We start from the raw sequence: 21617 nt of genomic DNA on the forward strand, positions 1-21617 counted from the left end.
TGTGGGCCCAGCAGTGCCAGAGCACTCAGTTTTGTTTTGTTTTTTTATAAATTTATTTATTTTACTTATTTTTGGTTGAGTTGGGTCTTCGTTGCTGCGCGTGGGCCTTCTCTGGTTGCGGCGAGCAGGCTTCTCATTGCGGTAGCTTCTCCTGTTGCGGAGCACGGGCTCTAGGTGCGCCGGCTTCAGTAGTTGTGGCTCTCAGGCTCAGTAGTTGTGGCTCACGGGCTCTAGAGCACAGGCTCAGTAGTTGTGGCTCACAGGCTTAGTTGCTCTGCGGCATGTGGGATCTTCCTGGACCAGGGCTTGAACCCGTGTCCCCTGCATTGGCAGGCAGATTCCCAACCACTGCACCACCAGGGAAGTCCCACTCAGTTTTTTAAAAGGAGCCAGGAAATTGGATTTTCTTTGTGAAATCTCCCAGTTTGTATATTTTGGCTTAAAAATGTTTATAACCCGGGGCTTGCCTTGTGGTCCAGTGGCTAAGACTCCGTGCTTCCACCGCAGGGGGCGCAGGTTCGATCCCTGATCGGGGAACTAAGGTACCATGTGTTGCATGGCGCAGCAAAAAAAAAAAAAAGTTTGTAACCCCATGCAGGCCAAAGAGCACATCTAGCCCAGACACTGCCACCCATGACCCTTGCTCTGGTTAGTTGATGATTCTGTCCTTGTCACCCTTGACTTTTTTCCCTCCTGGATAAATGTACCCCAAAGATGTGATTTCCTACACCCCTCCCCTCCCAACCACCTCTTCTGGGCCCCTTTAATCTGTATGCTTGTTAGTCTGACATCTCGTTTTACAAGTAATGGGAACTGGTCTAGTGCTGTTCACCCTATCATGTGCTATTTCTGTCTGTTAAACACCTTAACCATCCCTCTTGTTTGCGTTATTAATATATCTGCTAAATGAGGAGTGTGAAGGTAAATATCACTCTTGCCCCATGAGTGTAGGGCACACAGGTTTGCTTTTCCTGGAGCCTGTCTGCAGCCAGAGCCCACGAAGCCTTGTTCCTAGAAGTACGGCAAGGAACTCTGCCTGCTTTCTCTCTGGGCCATGGCTGCAGACACCACATGCAGGACCCCAGCTCCCCAGTGCCTTGCCTGCAGAGGACAGATCTGTGGTGTGGCCCAGAGCTCAGGACCTGTGAGCCTCCTTGAGGTGGACCCTCCTGCCTGCCATGGCCTGCGAGGCCTTCTTGCCCTAATTTCCCTTCCTGTCTGTCTCTGCCTAAGCGGCAGGAGCCTGCAGCTTTATATACGCTGGGCAGTTGGTGACTCATTCCTCGGCAGCGCCTCAGATAGGGAAGTGAAACGGCTGCACCTGGTGAGGCCTGACCTTCGGGTGACAGCGGAAGTAGCTATGCAAACATGGGGCTCGCTGCCTCGGAGGGAGAAGTCCTCTCCACAGCCAGGCTGTGAGGAAAGCTCTTGCTGGCCTGGCCCCGTGTGGCCTCCAGGCCGGTGGCTCTGGTAAGTTTCTCTTTCCTTCTCCACCCCCACTCCACTTTTTCTTGGTGACAGCTGGAAGTAGCAGTGGTCACAACTGAGAGAGCCAAACATTTCTACAGTCCCCAGGATGTTCCTGTCACCCTCTACAGCGACGCTGATGAATGGGAGGTCAGTGCTGGGGGCCCCAGGGCTGAGTTCCATCGTGTTTGTACCAGTAGGACAGGACCATCCTCCCTGCAGCCTATGGTGCTGGTGGCCGGAGCAGACAGGCCAGGCTCAAGTCAGCGGTCAGGGCTCTCTGGGCAGAGGCCATGAGGAAAACATCTGTCTAGCTCTGGCCTGCAGGAGGCCCACAGTCTCCTCCCATTTCAGGCAGACCTCAGCTTTGGCCCTGTGCCTGATGTTGAGTGTCCTTGTATTTATCTGGGCTGATGAAACCACAGAGGAGCTCTGTTCCCACCACCCTTGTCCACGCGGCTCCCAGCGTCAGGGCTGTGGAGGGTGCCTCACTTCCCACGGCTGCCGGGCTCTGCTTTTGCTCTCCTGCAGAGGGGCGGGCACTGGCCGATTCACTAGACATCGAGTGTGGGCCTCACAGGGGTGCCCTGCCAGGCATTTTTAAACATTCTCAGCCTAGAACATTTCTGGCTGGCCTGTCTTCCTCACCCCGCCCCCTCCATTTCTCACCGCCCAGAGCCTTTCCACTGGCTTGGACAACCCAAGCATCCGCCTCAAGCAGACAGGCCAGGAGTTCCCTGCCAGATGTCAGTTCTCTTGAAAACCAAACCATAAAGGGAATAGCTCAGAGAGACAAGGGACGTTTGTTTCCTCAGGGCTGGTTTCTCTCAGGCTGTTGGCTCCACAGCCAATGTTCACCAGCTTAGCTGCAAGAGGGGTGGCAGTGAACTTGGGCGGGGGTCTCTCAGCTGGTCTCCCTTGGGTTCCTGACTTAGTGTACCTGGTCTGTGTTGGCTCTCACCCCACCTGCCGCTCCTCCCTCCACACTGAGAGAATGGCCGGCCCGGTGACCCCACTTCCTTCCCTCTGCCAGATGTGGAAGTGCCGATCCGACCCAGTTCTCCACATTGACCTGCGGAGGTGGGCAGACCTCATGCTGGTATCTCCTCTCGATGCCAACACGCTGGGAAAGGTGGCCAGTGGCATCTGTGACAACTTGCTTGTGAGTGACTCCCTGGGCCCTCCTCCCTCCCTGGGCCTCACTCCCAGTTTGCTGAGCTGCAGACTGCTTCTGTTCTCACCTTGGAATCCCTTTATGGTGGGCCTGTTTGCTCGGAACACAGTCCCCTGGACAACCCTCCACCTGGCCTCACCTGTGCTCCAGCAAGTGGGTAGAAGGCCTGGTCCTGATGGGTTGACTCGACTTGCAGGTGCCCTCTGAGGGTGTCCCCCTCTCACCTGCCCCCCGATGCTCAGCTACTCTTTCTTTGTCCATAGTTCATGGGCTGCCCTCAACATGCTCTTCTGCTGGTCTCCCTGCCCAGCCCTGTTGCCTGCCCACCTTAGCTCTGCCTTCCCACCAGGACCTGGACCATGGGTAATCGGATAAGAGCGTTTACTTCTGCATGGATCTCTCAGGCACACTTATCTCTCCTGTAGCTTTAGCCACAAAGCTGAGATGTGGTTTTCCTGTATATTATGGAAAGCGTAAAGGGGAAGAAAGGAGAAAGGACGAGAGGCCCAAGGTGGAGGAGAGGAAGAGAAGTCCAGCTGTACAGAGTGGGGATTGTCTTAGGCCTGAGGGACCTCCAGGGAGCTGTTGTCCTTAAAGAGCCTTTGTTTACATGATCATCCTGGGAAGACTAGGTGTGATCCCCCTCCCTCTCCCTTATCATCCCTCTTCCCTCGGGCATTGAGCTTTAACTTGCCATGTGTCAGGCCCTGTGTGGAGGGACACAGAGGACACAGGGAGCTGACAGTGTGGAAGGAGAGGGTTTTTAGAGTGTGCTCTGGTGTGTGGTACAGTCAGTCCTTTGACAATGGTGTCACCACCTTGCACAGTACTGGGTATGTAGTAGGCATTCAGGAAATGCTTATTGTATGTATGAGGCACTCAGTAATTTTACTTTGGCTAACAGCCAAAGTAAATGAAGTGACTAACGAAGCTGGGTCAAGGTTTTGGGGGTTAGAGAGGAGGTTAGTCTCCTCATATGCTTGTTGATTGGTGCTTAAGGTACTTCTTAAAGAAGCTGCTAGTGATTTAAGCATCATTTGAAATAGAGCACAGGTGATCAGAAGAAGAGCCACACACAGATTGTGTGGCAGGCGCAGGGGTGGGGGAGTGCAGAGGAGGGCAGGCCTAGGAGCAGTGTTATCAAGAAGGCTTCCTGGTGGAGCTAGTGCCTGGCTGACAGGACGGTGGAGCAGGTCAGGCTCCTGGCCACTTTCATCTAAGTGCGTCAGCATTGTGTGTAACCAGCACCATCTCACCAAATCTCCAGGCTTCCCACTGGTCGGTCAGTAGCCAGCTGATGCGACAAAGCACGCCGACCTCTAGGAGCTAAGCCCCGGCCTGGGCCAATTCTCTGAGGGCTCCTTCCTTACTCCTGAAAGCTCTGCTTCCCTCTTTTCTTCAAAGCTGCCACCACTCCCTGAAATCTTTGGGCTTCCCTCCTACTGAGTTGGCTGAGCAGTGGAATATGTTCCCAGGACCAGCCCTGAGGCCCTTTGCCTCAAAGGTTTCCCTTGAAGGTGCAAGTATTTCAAAGAACTGCAAATCTTACACTGCTGTCATCATGGTCTGTGGCTCTGTGCTCTCTCAAAAGATGTTTTGTCCTTATATTCCCCCAAAGAAGCTTGCCCTGCTTCCTCCCTCCTTCAGATCATCTCCCTTTCCAGTGTCCAGAACTTGGGGTGCCATTAGAGCAGTGCGCTAGGTATGAACCTGTGTTCCCAGTCTCAGGGCCCTTGGCCTGGGTGATGTGCATCTCTGTCTGCCCTCTGGCCCACTCAGGCTCTAGCCCTTCTTTGTGCTAAATAACCAAGCAGATCCAGAAAGAGGAGGTGACTTCCCTGGGTCACCAGTATAGCTGGCAGCTGGTCTCCTGACCCGGATCCAAGCCTTCTCTCCACCCAAGCGGATTCCCAGGGGCAGAGCCTGAGGTGCTGCACACAGCATTGGCCAAACAGAAGTGACTGTGGGAACTGATGCCTCCTTTCAGCCCTCTTGCTGCTGGAAGGTTTGGAGGAGCTGTGGTTTGTCCAGGAAGTGCTGAGTTTTGAGATGAGGTGGGAAAAGCTAGAGAGGTGTGGGGCATGGAGATGTTGAGTTTCTGCTCTGGTTGGTGTGCTTTCCTTTGAGGTCATTGAGAACCCCAGCCCTGCCAACACCCACCCCACACGCAGTCAAGGGACTCTTCTAGGTATGCTCATGACTTCTGCAGAAGCAGCAGGTGGCACAGGGCCAAGAGGAAGTGTGGACTGAAACTGTCCACTCATAGCCAGGTTGCCACATTGTGAGGACTTGGTGGGAAACAAACGCTGTGTCTGGGATGACGCAAGCCCCCAAATCCTGAGGCTGTGTGCTGACCAACTTCCTTCCTGTCCCCAGGAGAGGGCAGGGGCACTGAGGAGGGCAGGCATTTTCCCTGGCCTGTTCGTGGCATTGTTCTCTGGACTCCCCCTCTTTTTGCAGACAGGCCCCACTTCAGGGAAGGGGTGTGCCAGCCGCTGTCTCCCTGAGGGGCCCACAGCCTAGGCGGAGGCGCCTGAAGCAGTCAGAGCCCAGGGGAGCACACTCCTGCGGGCCCCAGAGCTTATTTCTCCCTGAGGCAGCCCCTGGCCCAGGGAGCCTATGCCTGTAATAATAGCAGGAGCTACTATTTCTGGAGCCTGTACTTTGTGCCAGGCCTTGTGCAGAGAGCTTTATAAGTATTCTCACCCTCTGCCCTCAAGACCACCCAGTGAGAGGGCTTCTGCAGAGAGGAAGCTGATACTCCCGGCATGAAAGAACTTGTTCAAGTTCTCGTGGCTAGTAACAGCAGATAGCACAGCAAGATTTGAACCCAGGTCCATGTGATTGCAAAGCTCACAGCGCTAAAGGCTCTATGAGCTGGTCTGTCCCGTTCACAGCTGCTCTGGTATGTGACTTGGTGGGATGGCCCGGACATCAGGAGGTAGTGAGGTTGCACGATGCAGTGGAGGATGGCATGGGCGGTGTGCAAAGCCTTGCCCTGGATCCTCGTCTGGTGTGTCCTTGAGTAATGGCTCACCTCTGGGAAGTATAGCTTCCCCTCCGTGAAATGGGACAGCAGCTTCTTTACAGGGTCGCAGTGAGGGTTCATGAGATAACACATGGGAGAGGGTTTTGTCATGTGGAAGATGTTGTTTTCATGGCCAAGCTTTAGTTGGCCTCAAGTAGAGCTGGTGTCAGGATAGATGAGCCCACCTGCTGGGCAGTCTGGTCCTTAGCTTTGTGGGAACCGCAGGCCTGCCCCCTGCTTCCCTGGGTTGCTTCAGTCTGTGAGGTGTGGCTGACTGTGAGGAAGACAGAGGCTTGGGCAGAGGGAGCCCTTTCTGCACAGAAAGGGAGGTCTGCTTGGAGGTGGCTAGGCCGTTGCTAGCATTGGTAGAGCACCTCCTGTGTGTAGGGCCCTGTGACAGAGCCTATGGGGAAGTGAGAGGGACCAGGAGACACAGCCCCACCCTCAAAGTATGAGACAGCTCCCTTCAGACAGTGGCTCCCAGTCATCCCAAGTCCTCAGCTGGCTGTGGCCCAGAAGCAGAGGGTAGGATTTGGGAAGGCCGGGGAGGGGTGGCAGGCAGAGCAGCAGGCACCCCCCCACCTTTTTCACAGACCTGTGTCATCCGGGCCTGGGACCGCAGCAAGCCCCTGCTCTTCTGCCCGGCGATGAACACCGCCATGTGGGAGCACCCCATCACCGAGCAGCAGGTGGGCCAGCTTAAGGCCTTCGGCTATGTCGAGATCCCCTGTGTGGCCAAGAAGCTGGTCTGTGGAGACCAAGGTGGGTGTCTGGCCAGGCTCACAGCTCATTCCCACAGCCTGGGGCCACGGCAGGGCTCAGCTTCAGATCCTAGCCTGTTGTGACCTCCAGCTCAGCTTTCTCATCTGGGAAATGGAAATGGTAATTCCTGTTTCTCAGAGTTGTTAGGTAAACTGCCTGGTATCCTCCCTGGCATGCAGCCCATACAGTTCAAGATGGCTGCTGTAACTATTCCTGGGGCCTGTCCTGGGGGTGTCTCAGTAGGGACTTGCTGGGTCTGGCTCAGGCCTGGTCCTGGCCTTCTCAGGCACTGGGCTCTCGGTGGGACACTCGGGGAGCAGTGGGTGAGGGTGGGTGGGATCGGTCCCCTGCTTCAGTCTGCAGGGTCATAGCCGAACTCTGCTCCCTAGGTCTGGGGGCCATGGCTGAGGTGGGCACCATTGTGGACAAAGTGAAAGAAGTCCTCTCCCAGCACGGTGGCTTCCAGCAGAATTGAACCCAGGGATTTCTGTCACGCATGTCCCTCTGAACTCAGGTGTTTTCAGGCCAAGTTGGTGAAGAAGGTGGACTTTGGCAAAATATGGTGAAGACTTCCGCATTTGCTGAGTAGTGGTCTGGCCTGGGCCTGCTCGGGAGCCTCCCCAGGAGCCTGACCTGCCCCAGGTTAAACTAGACCAAAGGCCCAGGTCCCAACTTCTTTCAACCAAGAGACACCTGCTTTCTGGAGTTCCTCCCCACCTTTTCCTGGGATGGGCACAGCAAGCCAGGGGAGCAAGCTGCTGTATTGTTCCTGTGCTCTGGGAAGGGGACTTAGGAATGACCGAGAGACCTTCATCCAACGTTGTGCCCAGGAACTGCTTTTAGAAAGAGCCACAGCTGGAGATCCCCAGACCTTTGGAGCTTCAGCTTCTTGGTGGGGTACAAGGAAGACTGCGAGTTGGCAAGGCCCTGAGATTTCCCACAGACTATGCTGTGAGATTGGGGGTACTGAGAATAAAGAAAAGTGACTCTTTGGGAGACTCTGTCCTTCCTTTAGAGCCTTTCTGTGGTCTTAGAGATCTGGGGCCGGGGAAGGGTCTAGGCTGGCAACTGACTGACTCTCCTTAGTTCCTATATCATATGGCAGGTAAGGGCAAAGTGTTCAGAAGCCAGACAGTCCCTAGTTCAAATCTAGCTCTGCCGCATACTAGCAGTGGGACTAGGGCTCAGGGCTCAGCCTTTCTGACCTTCACTTTCCTCGTGGAGTTGTTGAGAGGATTAAATGAGATAATGTATGCAAAATGCCTACCCTACTACCTCTCACATAGTAAATGTCAAATAAAATGGAAGTTAAAGCTAGATATGTATTCATATCAGTGAGCTTTTCTAACGTTTACTGAAATAGTCTGTCTCATTTTGGGAAAAATAAAATCCCTGACCCTAGGCTGACATGCACTTTATACAAGTGACAGGCACACGGCCAGCAGGGTTGGAACCTGACCTGGAACCCAGGCCCCTTGCTTCCTGGTGTCCTCCTCTTCAGCTTTTCTGTGCCTGAGATGGGGACCTCGGTGTCTGTGCCTCCCCCTGCCCCCACAGTGGCACACATGGATGGGGGAAGTAGACTCCAGAGAGACACATGTTCTGCCCTAGAAACCCTCCGCTACCCTGCCTTTGACCTACTGCTGTTCGATGGCTGCTGTGGGTTGGGGCTTGTTTGACTGTTTGGAGCTGAGGTTGGGGCTGCCTTCCTGCCCTCTTGCCTTCCAGGCCGGGGTGAGTGGGTACCCCTTGCATGCCCTCGGACCACTGGGGAATAGAGGCGCCTTAGAAGGGCCCAGGAAGCCTGCTGGCTGGAACCAAGCCTCCAGCAGCCTCTAAGAGCCTTTATCTCTATAACACTTGACTTAATCAAGTGATCCTTTGGGATAAAATTGTCTTAGGGCACTAAAGAAAATATAACTAAAATGGTAGCATCAAGAACCAACTTCTTTGGCTGGTTTGGGGGTCGGGTGTGGTGAGGGCCTGGACAACTGAAATCCAGAGGCAATCCCAAAGTTCCGTTTAAGTGTTTTCCAACTTCCCTCCTTCTGTCCACATCGCCCTTCCTTTCCCTCAGCAACCTCCTTATGAATGGTGAGGCTTCCAGTTTTAATAGAAACTGCTGCTGAGTGCTTGCTGTGTGCGAGGCTCTGTGCTGGGCACTTTAGTGAGGACAGTTGCTCAGGAGACCTGCTACAAAATGCCTGTTTTAAAAAGTCACAGGAGCAGAGAAGTTCGTGGGCCTGTCTGTGGCTGCTTATAGTGGGACTGAGCCTTGTTGGCTAGAAGGAAAGAGATGTCCCCATGGACATGGGCCAGCTGGGGTCCACCACTCCATCACGGCATTCCCACATCCTGTTGCCCATTCTGAATGAGGGTCTGGATGAATGGGCGGGGACTGAAGAGCCCAGCTATTTCCTGAGCCAGGCTGAAGCTGAGGAGAGGGCAGCTAGTGTCTGAGCTGCATTTACCTGGCCCCATCTGCCAGCGGGGTGCTGAGGTGGGAGTGATAACCACTGATAACAGTAAAAATCAGAGCTCTTGTAGTTGTCATCATCTTGGGTAGAAATGTTTCTCAGAGAAGGTGCTAGCTTCCCTGATGATTTTTATAGAATTCTGGAAGTTTGACAGAGCAGAACATTTGGGTCTGAAATTCTCAGTCTTGTTTGGCAGCCTGGAGCCTCTAGGCTGCCGTGGCTGCTGCTGGGCAAGAGGCGGAAGCCTTAGAGCCAGGGCCCAGCCTCCACACTGGATGGTCTCCAGCTCTTCCTCCACACGGCTGATGTGTCCCCCTGCCACCTCCCCACTGCCTCAGGGTAAGGCCCTCACTTCGGGGCAGTTTCCTCTTGGACCTCCGTAATCTGGCCCCTGTCTACTTTCCTAGCTCCACCCCTTACCACACACCAACCCTGCAGGGCTCCTTGTCCTCTTGCCGGACTGGACAACTTTGACCGAGCCCTGTTGCTTCTTGCCTTTGCACATGCTGCCGCTTTTACTGGAAGACCATTCTTCCCCTGGCTGCCTCCTACGCACGCCTCTGGATGTACCTGGGTGCCACTGCCTTTGGAAAGCCTTGCCTGGCCAACTCAGGCTGGATTAGGTGGTCCTAGCCCAGGCTCCCATTGTGCCCCCTCTTATTTATTATACCATGGAATTGCAATAGTCAGTTTATGTCTCCCTAAAACTGGGATCTCCTGGAGGGCAGGAGTTGTCCTGTTCCTCATAAAACCTGGCAAGTCATTCCAAGCTTTTTGTACTGACAGAATTTTTAAAAGCTTTGTGTGTGTGTGTGTGTGTGTGTGTGTGTGTGTGTGTGTGTGTATTTGGGGGGTTGGGGAGTGTCTTGCTCGTTTCTGAGCCAGGCACCCAACCTAGGAGCCATAAAAGCAAAGATTGATAAATTTGACTATAGAAAAATAAACAATTCCACCTAGCAACAGCCCAAAGGCAAGGTCAAAAGACAACAAACTGGGGAAATTATCTACAGGTCATATAACAAAGGGCTAAGTCCCTTAATATACAAAGAGTTCCTCTATATTGATTAGAAGAAGGCGAAGAACACAAGAGAAAAGTGAGCAGAGGATAAAAACAGTCCACGTAAACACACACACACACGACTATAAAAGCTATTCAGCCACATTCACGAGGAGAGTGGTGCAAATCAAACTACACTGAAATGAAAGTTTTCACATACTAGGTTGGTAAGGGTGTTAGGAAATCTCACCCTCGTACTTGGCTTGTCGGAGTGTAAAATGATACAACCTCTTTGGAGAACAATCAAAATTCCATATTCACCTTACCTTTTGGCCCAGCAATTCTACTTCTAGGGATTTGTCCCACAGATACACTCACATGTATGACATTAAGTCTGAACAAGGCTATTCTTTGCAGCATTGCATATGGTAGTAAAAGACTGGAAACACTCTCCCCATCTAACAACGGAAGGTTGGTTAAATAAATCAGGGTCATCCCTGCTCTGGAACACCACACAGCCACAAGACAAAGAGTGAGGAAATTCTCTAGGCCTGATACAGGATGATGTCTGAGATACATTGTTAAACAAAATGCGAGATGGAGAACAATGTGTATTGCATGTTAGCTTGTGTATTAATAAAATGAGGGGAGAAAAGGAGGATCTATTCGTATTGGCTTGTATTTGCTGGAATACTTACTGAAAAATAAATAAGAATCCAGTCCATTGTTTGACTCTCAGTGGGGGAACTGGGTGGTTGAGAAACAAAGGTGGGAGGCTGACTTCATTTTAAGTTTTGAGCCAGATGAATATATTATCCACCACAAAAGCCACAATTACGTACATTTTTTAAAGGGTTCCCTCTGCCCTTTATCCAAAAGTTCTTAAGAATGACTTGGCAGGGGCATCTGGAGATTTCCATCAAGGCCTTTGGAGTAGAAACGGTTTGTTTTTCTCGTCAGGAGCTCATAGAGGAAGATGACTTCTGAGTATCCTTGGGTGCTCCCTATAAGCCTTTGAGGTCTCTGATCTCAAGGAGCCTATGGTCTTATGGGAAGAAGACTCAAGGCTTTAAAACAATCAAGTGACAGAGAAAATAAAAAGTGAGACTGTGTGGCACAGACTCTGTGAGTGCCGTGATTCAGAATTGAGAAGAAGCCAGGGTGGGCCCTTTGGAGGGAGTGGCACTCAGGCTGGTGATCACTGGAGGGCCAGCGTAGTTAGAGTGCAGGCAAAGGTGGAGATGCACTGCCACGTGCTCGATGTGGGATACCTGGATGGGATCTTAGACTCCATGTGCTGAAGTCGGAGCTGTACAGCAGGGGAGCCACATGGTGAGTATGGAGTGCAGTAAAGATCAGCTGCGTGGTACGTGCAGAACAGATGGGAGACTTGAGAAGCTGGAGTCAGGGAGGAAGCCAGATGCTAAGTCAGGGAAGCCAGGCTGTGCTGAAGGCCTTGGCCACACCCATGGTTCTAGAAAGGGAGGGGATGCAAAAGTGAGTGATGACGTGAAGGAAAATACTAGAAAATGTAAAAGCCACAGTCCTGTAGCAAATGGGGGGAAGGAGATCTTAATGACAATTGTGTGCATGGTGGTGCAAGACTTATTAATGGTTCCCAGTCCCTCCCAGTAAAAAGAATTTTGATTTGCTTACCACAGTCTTCTTTCAGGATTGTTCAGCCTGCCCTCATGGTTCCCGGACATTTTGTGGTGTAGAATTTGAAAAAAAAAAGATTGAGATATTGAACTGAGAAGATGGGAGGAAAAGGGAAGGAATCTTACTTTTTGGGTTGGTCCCAGAGTCTCCTTTATTGTGACAAATTCTGGTAATGTGTAAAGGGAGAAAAAAAGTAAAGCATGGAGCATAGACTTGGTTAACTCCATCCTAAAGAGCTGAGAGGGGCCTGAGTGGAGGGATGGCAGCAGAGCCATGCAGGCTGGCCAGAAGTTGGGGTACATTCTGGGAATTGGCTTAACAGAGTCTCCAAGCTGCTAAGAGGTACCAGAAGATGGGGGTGGGGAGTAAAAGGAGTTTTGAGGAATGTTGCTGAGGATTGTAAGTTTGACACACTTTAATGTTCTTCGAGAAGCCCAAGTAAATATTGGGTCTTCTTTTAAATTAATTAATTACTTATATTGAAGTATAGTTGATTTACAATACTGTATTGGTTTCAGGTATACAACATAGTGAGTCAATATTTTTATAGATTATACTCCATTTAAGGCTACTATAAAATATTGGCTATATTTCCTGTGCTGTACAATATATCCTTGTGGCTCATTTATTTTCTACATCGTAGTTTGTACTTCCTAATCCCCTATCCCTATCTTTCCCCTCCCCACTTCCCTCTCCCCAGCGGCAATCACTAGAATATCGGTCTTTCAAATTCCTTTGCCAGTCTGTGCTTCTTGGAGTGTGACTCTGTGCAGGATTGAGCCATATGGAGCTCTAGATTATGTCTGGGTTATGTATATGTATTATGTGTTCCTTATACTGCTGAGAGTTTCCTTGATTTCACTTCACCCTCCTAACATAAAGCCTCATGACAGAATCAACTAGTATATTTAATTCCATTTTATAGATGGGAAAGTGAGGGTTACCCAGCCAGTTTCTCTTTCTGCCCTAAAGCTGCCTCCCAATAGGCTGCCCCTGCAGAACCAGAGCTCCCGCCCTCATTAGTATTTACCTCCCTGTGATCTGTTGAAACACCCACTCCACCACACACCACCACCACCAGATACCTTTTTTTAGTCCCAATTTAGCAGCTGCTTCATTACGTTTTTCTTCCTGTAGCTTCCTTCATACATATATTGTTTCTAGGGCAGCATGAAAATCTGAAACGTCATGCAACTGCCTCTGAACAAAGAACCCTAGAGTCAGATCCCAGTGACTGACAGGTTGTTTACACTGAGAGCTTCCTGGTGGAACAGAATATTCTATAATATTCGAGGCAGGCTTCGTGCCACCTGGGGCAAGGCAAGGGGAAGGAGTAGGCCAGGAGAACTGCTAGCTGTCTAAGAGCAAAGGAATGCCAGGAGCAAGTGGGTGTGAGGGCAAAAGGCAGATGGGAGATTTGAGCTTCAGGGTCTTTGGAGGACGTGTTGCTAATCCAGGTGTGATCTGGGAGCATGTTATCCCCTTGCTGCAACAGGCTGGTCTCATGGTGGCTTTATCTGCTGAGATTACATGATTACCCTTTGCCTGCTGGCCCAGATAGCAGGTGCCTGGGGATTGGAGGCCCAGCAGACTCCTTTTTGTGCCTCTGGATTCCTGGAAGAGTGGGGAGAGTTCAAAGGTGCCTTCTGTTCATGTGGGCAAGGTAGCTGAGGGCTGAAGGGTTTCCAGCTATAGCGATGGGCTTGGAAGCTGACAGCAGAAACACGTGGTTGCACGCAGGAAGGAGAGGCTGGAATGCTCCTCGGGGCCTGCAGTGGAGGGTGGAGGTGAAGATCGTTTCTTGCTCTCAGGAGAGATCATGGATTGGGAGCTCATATGTCACTTGGAACTTCTAAAAATCATTCTCTTGGTAGGGGAGAAGTTTAGCTCTGGAGCCCCACTCTTGGGGGGAAGCCAGCCTGATGGGAACCAGGGAGAGAAGGCCATGGAAGGGGACTCCCTTCCTGGCACCTGGCCTATACCAGACAACTGCTTTGCATACCTTATCTCATTTAATCCTCTAAGCAGCCTTCAAGATAGGCATTGCTATCCCCATTAAAAAAAATAATAACCTGAAGCTCAGAGAGAAGGTTATAAAAATCCTCCTAACTATAAACCAAGACATGGCCTCTTAGAGGGGAGAGTAGAAATGGGTGAGGGTGCTGCTCACACAGGCTGGACCTAAGTTGGGAATGGAGAGAGGTGCAGGTAGGCTGACCATGTATTTTGTTGTCGAAAGTGGGCTCTTCTGGGACTTACCTGGTGGTCCAGTGGTTAGGAATCCGCCTTCCAATGCAGGGGACGAGAGTTCAATCCCTGGTCAGGGAATTAAGATCCCACATGCCATGGGGCAACTAAGCCCATGTGCCACAACTACTGAGCCTGCACGCTTTAGAGCCAGCGCGCCACAACTAGAGAGCCCGTGTGCTCGATATTCCCCGCTCCACAACTAGAGAGCCCACATGCCGTGATGAAAGATCCTACATGCCGCAACGAAGGTCCCACGTGCTGCAACCAAGACCCAACGCAGCCAAATAAATAAATAAATAAATAAAAAGAAAGTGGGCTCTTCTGAGAGTGAAAAGGGGCAGTAAATATGCCAGGACAATAGGCATCAACTGGGACTGTCCTGGGAAAACCAGGATGTGTTGCCACCCTGCCACAGAGCACCAGAGGGAAGTACTGCTCAGAAGCCATGCTCTGTGAAGTAACAGCTACCATTTATAATCCTCGTAGCAGTCCCTAAGGGGGAGCTTATTATCCCCATTTGACAGATGAGCAGACTGAGGCTCAGAGATGTTACTTAATGTTCTCAAGGTCCCACAGCTTTTAGGCAGGGAAGCTCTGGCTGGCTCCAAGCCCTGATTCTTCCTGTGGGTCATGCTGCCTCCCAGGCTCAGGGCCTTTGGAGGAAGACCAGAGAAAGAGACCAAATGGAGAAACAGAGCTGGAGTGTGGCAGACCATGTGATAGTCTCTTTGTGGCCTCTCCCAGGACTGGCATGTGAGCAGTGGCTGAGGAAGGTGGGTGAGTGTGTGGCAGGGGGCTGGGGAAGGGTGGAGGCTCCAAAGACTTCTGCAGCCTTCTCTGATCTTCCTGGACCTCCAGGGGGGCAGTGGCCAAGGCTGGGAATTTCTATGAAAATAAATCATCATTATGTTGCCCCATGTCTATGAGTGGTGAACAGGAATGCTGAGAAATCGAATGGCAGGTATCCTGGAGTCAGGACTGTCCCCTCTGGTCTACAGAGCCTGTTCTGGCTCCAGCTCAGTCCCTCTGGGGCTCCTGGAGAGACTGTGCAGGTCTGGGATACAGGAATACTCTAGATCAGGGGCAAAAAGTCTGCAAGGTCACACACATATGGAGGGTTTGTGAACCTTGGGGTTAGTTCCTGCTACATTCACCAGCCAGCCTGACCTTCCAGGAATGGGTCAGCGGCCATAGCGCTGACAATGGAGGGCCCAGCTGAAACCTCATATGGCCTTTGCAGGCTCCTTAACTTGTTGCATCACAGGTGGATGGGCAGGGAATTGGTCGCTGGTCATCCAGCCAGTCAAACCACACCACCTGTGTGCACTCAGACATGGGCTGACAAGGCTGGCAGGGCTGATAAGGGAAGAGAAGTCCCTGCCCTCAGGGATGACAGGTCTGCCTGGGGTACCTCCCTCAAATACAGTAGCCTGTGGCCTCTGCAAGCCAATGTTGCATAATGAAAGGCTGATCATGTTTCTTCATTCATTAAAAAAAAATTTTTTTTAATTAATAAACTTTATTTTTTAGAGTAGTTTTAAGTTCTCAGAAAAATTGAGTGGAAAGTACAGAGAGTTCCCACATACCACCCACCCCACACATGCACAACCTCCCCATATTCACATTTTTCAAAGTCTGTGTTCCAGACAGTGTCCTGGACCAAAGACCCAGCCCTGTCATCAAGGCACTTCCAGTTCAGTGAATAGACAGCGGAGCAGAAAAACCAGCCCAGGGAGGGAGGAAGGGATGGTGGTAAGTAGGCCTAGGGTGCCAAGTGAACCAGCAGGACAGCCCACCCACCCTGCAGGGGAGGTCTGAGGAACGAGGAAGGATCTCAGAGGAGGTTCTACCTGGGCTGAATTCTAAAGGTGGTGTGGGCACTAGCAAAGAGTAGGAATGGCAGGAGTGGGGTGCAATGTGTGCAAAGGCCTGGGGCCAGATGGCGCACCTGAACCAGGTTCTGAGTCTGGCTCTGAAGTTGGACATGGTAGGTGGAGGCGGGAGGAACCTCATCCTGCAGAGCCCAAAGCCAAGGGGGGTTTAGTCTGAGGAGGAAGGGTCCAGTTGGGCCAGAGCAGGCAGGAGGGGCTTACCAGTGTGGGCGGGGCCAGCAATGGCCCTTGAAAGAGTTGGAAAGCTCAGGTGCTGGATTGTGCAGTTATGGCTTTAAATGTGTCCTGAAGATGCTTCAGGGGTTTTCACTGGTGCCTCAAGTGCCAGGCCCTTGAGGACAGGATCATTTTTCTGATGGCTGGGTGCTAATGCCTGCTTCACTTCTGCCCAGATATAGCCTTGGGTAACCGTCTCACATCTCACAAAGAAGGAGACGAGGCCCACCTGGCGAAAGTCTGTGCCTAGAAGAGCTTCTCGGATCATGTCAGGTTTTCTCCATTTATTCATCCCTGGTGGTGGTTCCAAGGGAAGAGGGGTATGAGAAAAAGGAACCCTTTTCTAATAGACAAGCTGACCAAGGTACAGGGAGAGCAAGGACTTGGACCCCTCACTCCAGCATGCCAGAGGCAGAGCCTGAGCCCCCTGGGAGGGGCAGCAGCCAGAACTAGAGTAGGTGAGAGTGCCCCATGCAGCCGAGGCTCAGAGCCTCTGCTTGCTTGTTTAGAAAATGGAGACAGTACAGTGTGCCCTTTCCCTGTGACTCTGAAAGTGAGATGAAGATGAGGGGCTCTGAGGCCATCAGAGAGCAAAGATGGTCCCAGACCCAATTAGAGAATTCCCAGAGCAATCTGGTGGTGAGAGACAAACCTCTTCCCTGTCCCCAGTGCTCTGCCTGCAGCAGAGGAGCCCCACCCAGGTGATGAGAACCTACCTGCCCGTTAGAGGTCTTGGGATGTGAACACACCCCTCTCACAAGCTTCTGAGGGAGAAGACTCACATGTTCTGAGCATTGTGTGCTAGGCCCTTTGCATACATGATTTGTACTTCATCCATCATCCTGTGAGGTGCCCACCATTACCATCCCCATTTTACTGGTGAGTAAACCGAAGCTGGGGGAGGTGAAGTGACTCACCAAAGGCACAGTCTGGTGAGTGGCAGTGCTGGAACTCAGGCCCAGGTCTGCCTATCTCCACAGCCCACCCTCTCCTCTTCATCGTCTTGCTCCATTTGGGCAGGATGGAACGGTGTGGTAATGAAGGGGCTTTGCCTAATTAGACAAAATAACCCTGTGCCTCAGTCATGCATTCATTCACTTGATCCAGCTTTGTTCTGCATATATCCCAAGCCAGGAACTGTGCTCAGTGTTGGGGATACAGTGAGGAGCAGAAGCAGATGTGCTCCCTGCGCTCAGGGCTAGCTGTCTAGTGGGAGGGATAGGCCTTTGTCAGACAAGGAAGAGGAGACACTCTGATAAGCACCATGGAAGAAAGGTAAGGGATGCTATGAGAGGGGTAACCATGGGGCCTAGTTTAGTGAGCGGGAGAGGGGAGCTTCAAGCGAAGACTTCCTGGAGGAAGTGATCAGAAGAAAGATGAGTGAGCAGGAGTTACCCAGGGAAAGATGAACCAGAACGTTCCAGGCTGAGGCTACTGTATATGAAAAGGAAGGAAGGAGAGGGCTAGCTGGGGGAACTGAAAGAAGGGTCGTGAATAGGGCAGAGGGTAGTGGTTTAAAGCGGGATAAGGTGGGCAGAGGCCCAGTGGGACAGGGCCTGGGGGCCACAGCAAGTGACTGTGGGAAACCAAGGCAGGTGCCTATGAAATGAGAACTTTCTTTCTCGTGAGCTAAAGTGAACATACAATGCACGTAGCTTCCCCAGAAGTTTGGGCTGCATTAATAGTTGCATAGCATGCAGGTCAAAGGAGGAGATTATTCCTCCCTCTGACTCAGACTGCACCTGAAGTGTTGTGATCCTTTCAGGGCCCCCACTGCCCAACATCTGCAGAAGAAGAGCCAGCACACCGAACAGGTGTACAAAAACCAGACTGGATGGGCAGGGAAGAGCAGCCTCAGGAGACAGGAGTATGTCCTGGACCTCTAAGGAATCTCCTAGAGGCCAAGTTCAACCCCATAGAGGGAGAAACATCCTGGCAGTTAGGGCTTATGAAATATGGAGTGAAAATGTGAGGTGGTGAGCCTCTCGTGCTGAGGAGCAGATGCCAGAGGACCAGAGATGTGGAGAGGGCCCCTGCTTAGCTTAACGTGTGGTCGAGATTCAGTCCTTGGCATTGACTGGGCACATAGTGTCTGCCTTCCCCCTTCCACCACTGAGCTGGAGGCTCACCACACATGTCCCCAAAACACAGGGTCTTGGGCCATGCAGATGGTGAGGCTGACCCTGACTAGCATGGGGTGGGCTCTGGGTTTGTTCTGCTTAGACTGCTTTGGGGAAACCAGGCATTGGGAATGGTGGAGGTCTTGGACCTGTGGGCTGGAAGCTGCTGTTCACTATCTGAGGTCACTTCCCAGGGCACCTTTTCCAGAATCCTGAGTGTTTTCTAGTACCCTGGACCTTCTAGCCGTCCATCATGGAGTCCCCACTCAATGAGAACCTAGGAGAAGCCAGCAAACGTCTCCCCACCTCCCCATCAACTGTGTGTATACTGAGACTTCCCAGAACTCCTTGGTTTCCTGGCTCTCATACAACAGAACTCTCACTCTTGATCCCCTCTGTCTCTGACATTCTGTTAGTCCCCAGACATTTTTTTGACAAGTGCTCCAACCCATGCTCTCTGCAACTTCCCACTGCCATCCACCAGCCTCCAGACCTGGGTCCCCCAATGTTTCTATCCTCTGTCTTCTCTCCACTTGGCCTGTCTAGCCTCTGCTGAGTTCTGGAGGGCTAGGGCCAGTCACAGTTTTTTTTTTTTTAATTGAAGAATAACATATATTATACCACGCAGACCAAGCTAGAGAATACTTTCAGGTCCATCCTTTTAAAATGGTTCCTTCCTCTAGTCTCCTACAGCTTTATTATTGGACACTTGGCAGGTGTTACCTTTCATGCCAGCTAGTTGGAGGAGAGGGAAGCATCCTGTGCGCCATTTTTGCCTCTCCCCACCTGACCTAGCACAGTGTAGGACCCATAGGAGGTGCCCCTTTAGGTCCATTAGATGGAAGGGTGTGGAATTTCCCAAGTGTGTTTTAGCGTATGTGTTCAGTCGCCCCTCAGAAATGCAGGAGAGGTGACAGATGAAGGATGCGATCACCAGAGTGCAGGAAAAGCCCTGAGCACCAAGTGTGCTGGTTTTGCTCAGGTGACTGGTCACCCCCAGGATGATGCGTGCAGGCCTGGAGGCACACATTCCCAGCAGAGGGCTCAGGTGTCTAGAACTCCTTGTGTGGAATGCCCTTCCCAGAGGGCACTGGCTACAGCATGGAGCTGGCCAAGCTCTCATCCTGGCCCCAGGAACTTCAGGTTTGAGCACCCACCATGGCAGAATCAGAGAGCTGAAGGAATAGGGCCAGACCCAGCTCAGGGAGCCTTTGAAGTCAGATGCCTGGTGCAGAATGCTCTGAAGGAGGCCAGAGCACACAGATTCTCAGTTGGAGGCCAAGACCTCCCCTGCTGGCTTAGGAGAGGCTATCCCTTTTCTCCTCTTGCTTTATGGCCTTGCTTAGGAGATGGTATCCTCAAGGAAACAGAGCTGTGGCCTGGGCTTGAGCAGCAAAATGGGTGCAGCAGGAAGGAGCTGGAGGGCAGTGGGGAGGCAGGGTAGTGTGGGGATGTGGTACATGAAGTCTAACAGCTGTCCTGAAAAATTGTGTATCCAGACTGTTGGAAGATTTGAAGACACACTCTTTGCTCTAAGCAGAGAAGAACCTCTTTTCTGAGGTCCAGATGCCAGGTGTCACTGAGGGTCTTCCTCTTGGGTATGTTCTGAGTCCCTCAGACCATATTGTTCCTGTCTCCTCTTATCTCTCTCTTGTTTATTTGGGCTGCGTTGGGTCTTCGTTGCTGCCTGTGGGTTTTCTTTAGTTGCGGTGAGTGGGGGCTACTGTTCGTTGTGGTGTGCGGGCTTCTCATTGTAGTGGCTTCTCTCATTGTGGAGCACGGGCTCTAGGCACGCAGGCTTCAGTAGTTGTCGCATGCAGACTCAGTAGTTGTGGCTCATGGGCTCTAGAGCGCAGGCTCAGTAGTTGTGGCACACAGGCTTAGTTGCTCTGCAACATGTGGGATCTTCCCAGACCAGGGATCGAACCTGTGTCCCCTGCATTGGCAGGCAGATTCTAAACCACTGCACCACCAGGGAAGTCTCTCCTCTTATCTCTTTGACTGTAGTAAATAGGGGTCTCATCCAAGGCTTGGGGACACTGGGTGAACCTCTAATTTTACATGATATCTGTTATTTCAAGGCTCAGTACAGAGCTTGGATCCCAGGTCCACCTGACACCAAATTTGTTTTAAGGCATCATGGTGGCATAGTCTTATTATCAGGGATGGGCTGTCCCTCCATTGTTGGTAGAGGCATGATCATGAGCATATGATGTTAATAGGAAGGGAGAGACAGAAGGAAGAGAAGTGCACGTCGGTCAATGCAGAGGATAAGGACTGACTGAGGTATCTTAGACCAACTTCTGAATGGGGAAAGCTGGGATCTTAACATTTCCTGAGTATCTGTGGTGTGCCCAGCACTTGCTTATGTGTGATCTGCAAGGGTATATTATTATCCTTATTTTACTAAAGGGGAAGCTGATGCTCAGGGGATTTACCCAATCAGAGTAAAAAAATGTGGAGATGGGTTTTGAGCCAGGTGTGTCCAGCTCCATGGTTGGCCCTCTTTCTCCTCCATAGAACGTGATCTCCAGATGTTATGAGCATGCCTTCGGGCTGGGATGTCAGCCCTGAAATAAAGAGCCAGTTTTCAGACATTTGAGGGAAGTCTTTTTTTTTTTTTTTTTTGCGGTACACGGGCCCCCCTCTCACTGTTGTGGCCTCTCCCATTGTGGAGCACAGGCTCCGGACGCACAGGCTCAGCGGCCATGGCTCACGGGCCTAGCCGCTCTGCGGCATGTGGGATCTTCCGGGACCGGTGCACGAATCCGTGTCCCCTGCATCGGCAGGCGGACTCTCAACCACTGCGCCACCAGGGAAGCCCAAGGGAACTCTTTTTTTTTTTTTTTTAATTTAATTGTTTATTTTTGGCTGCATCAGGTCTTAGTTGCGTCATGCAGGATCTTCGTTGAGGCATGCGGGATCTTTCATTGCAGCGCTTAGGCTTCTCTCTAGTTGTGAACACGGGTTTTTTCTCCTCTAGTTGTGGCGCACAGGCTCCAGGGCATGTGGGCTCTGTAGTTGTGGCACACAGGTTCCAGAGCCCATGGGTTCTGTAGTTTTCAGCACGCAGGCTCTCTAGTTGAGGTGCATGAGCTCAGTAGTTGTGGTGCGTGGGCTAAGTTGCCCCATAGCATGTGGGACCTTAGTTCCCTGACCAGGGTTCAAACCCGCGTCCCCTGCATTGTAAGGCAGATTCTTTACCACTGGACCATGAGGGAAGTCCCTGAGGAGAGTCTTTAACATGTAAGAGAGGCCAAAACAATAGAAAAAGTGAACTCAGAAACAAAGATGCTGCAAAGAGCAGATGAAAACTTCTAAGAAACTATTGTTCATAATCTTAGACTGGAAGAGATATTGCATCCTGAAACAAGAACAGGATGCCATAAAAAGGGAACAATCAGTGAGCAAGTAAGAAATTTAAAATGTGATAACCAAGTGGTAGAAAGATAAAGTCAAGGAAACCTTTCAGAAAGTTAAACAGAAAGAAACAGAGATGGATAATAGGATGAAAGAGATAAGAAACCCATTATGTCCCCCTTTGCCTGGCAAAGTAATAAAGCTATCCTTTTCTA

At 51.4% G+C, this 21617-nt stretch overlaps 1 protein-coding gene across 1 annotated transcript in view; it reads left to right on the forward strand.

The window, feature by feature from the left end:
- Positions 1-6906, forward strand: part of PPCDC (phosphopantothenoylcysteine decarboxylase) — an 18601-nt gene extending 11695 nt beyond the window's left edge. The window contains exons 2-5 of the mRNA XM_007446695.1: positions 1522-1617; positions 2501-2629; positions 6263-6431; positions 6821-6906. Of these exons, the coding sequence (XP_007446757.1) occupies positions 1522-1617; positions 2501-2629; positions 6263-6431; positions 6821-6906 (480 nt within the window). The remainder of the gene's footprint in view (positions 1-1521; positions 1618-2500; positions 2630-6262; positions 6432-6820) is intronic.
- Positions 6907-21617: the final 14711 nt, after the last annotated feature.

Source organism: Lipotes vexillifer, unplaced genomic scaffold (genome assembly GCF_000442215.2).
Source record: "Lipotes vexillifer unplaced genomic scaffold, Lipotes_vexillifer_v1.1 scaffold242, whole genome shotgun sequence".
NCBI lineage: Eukaryota > Metazoa > Chordata > Mammalia > Artiodactyla > Lipotidae > Lipotes > Lipotes vexillifer.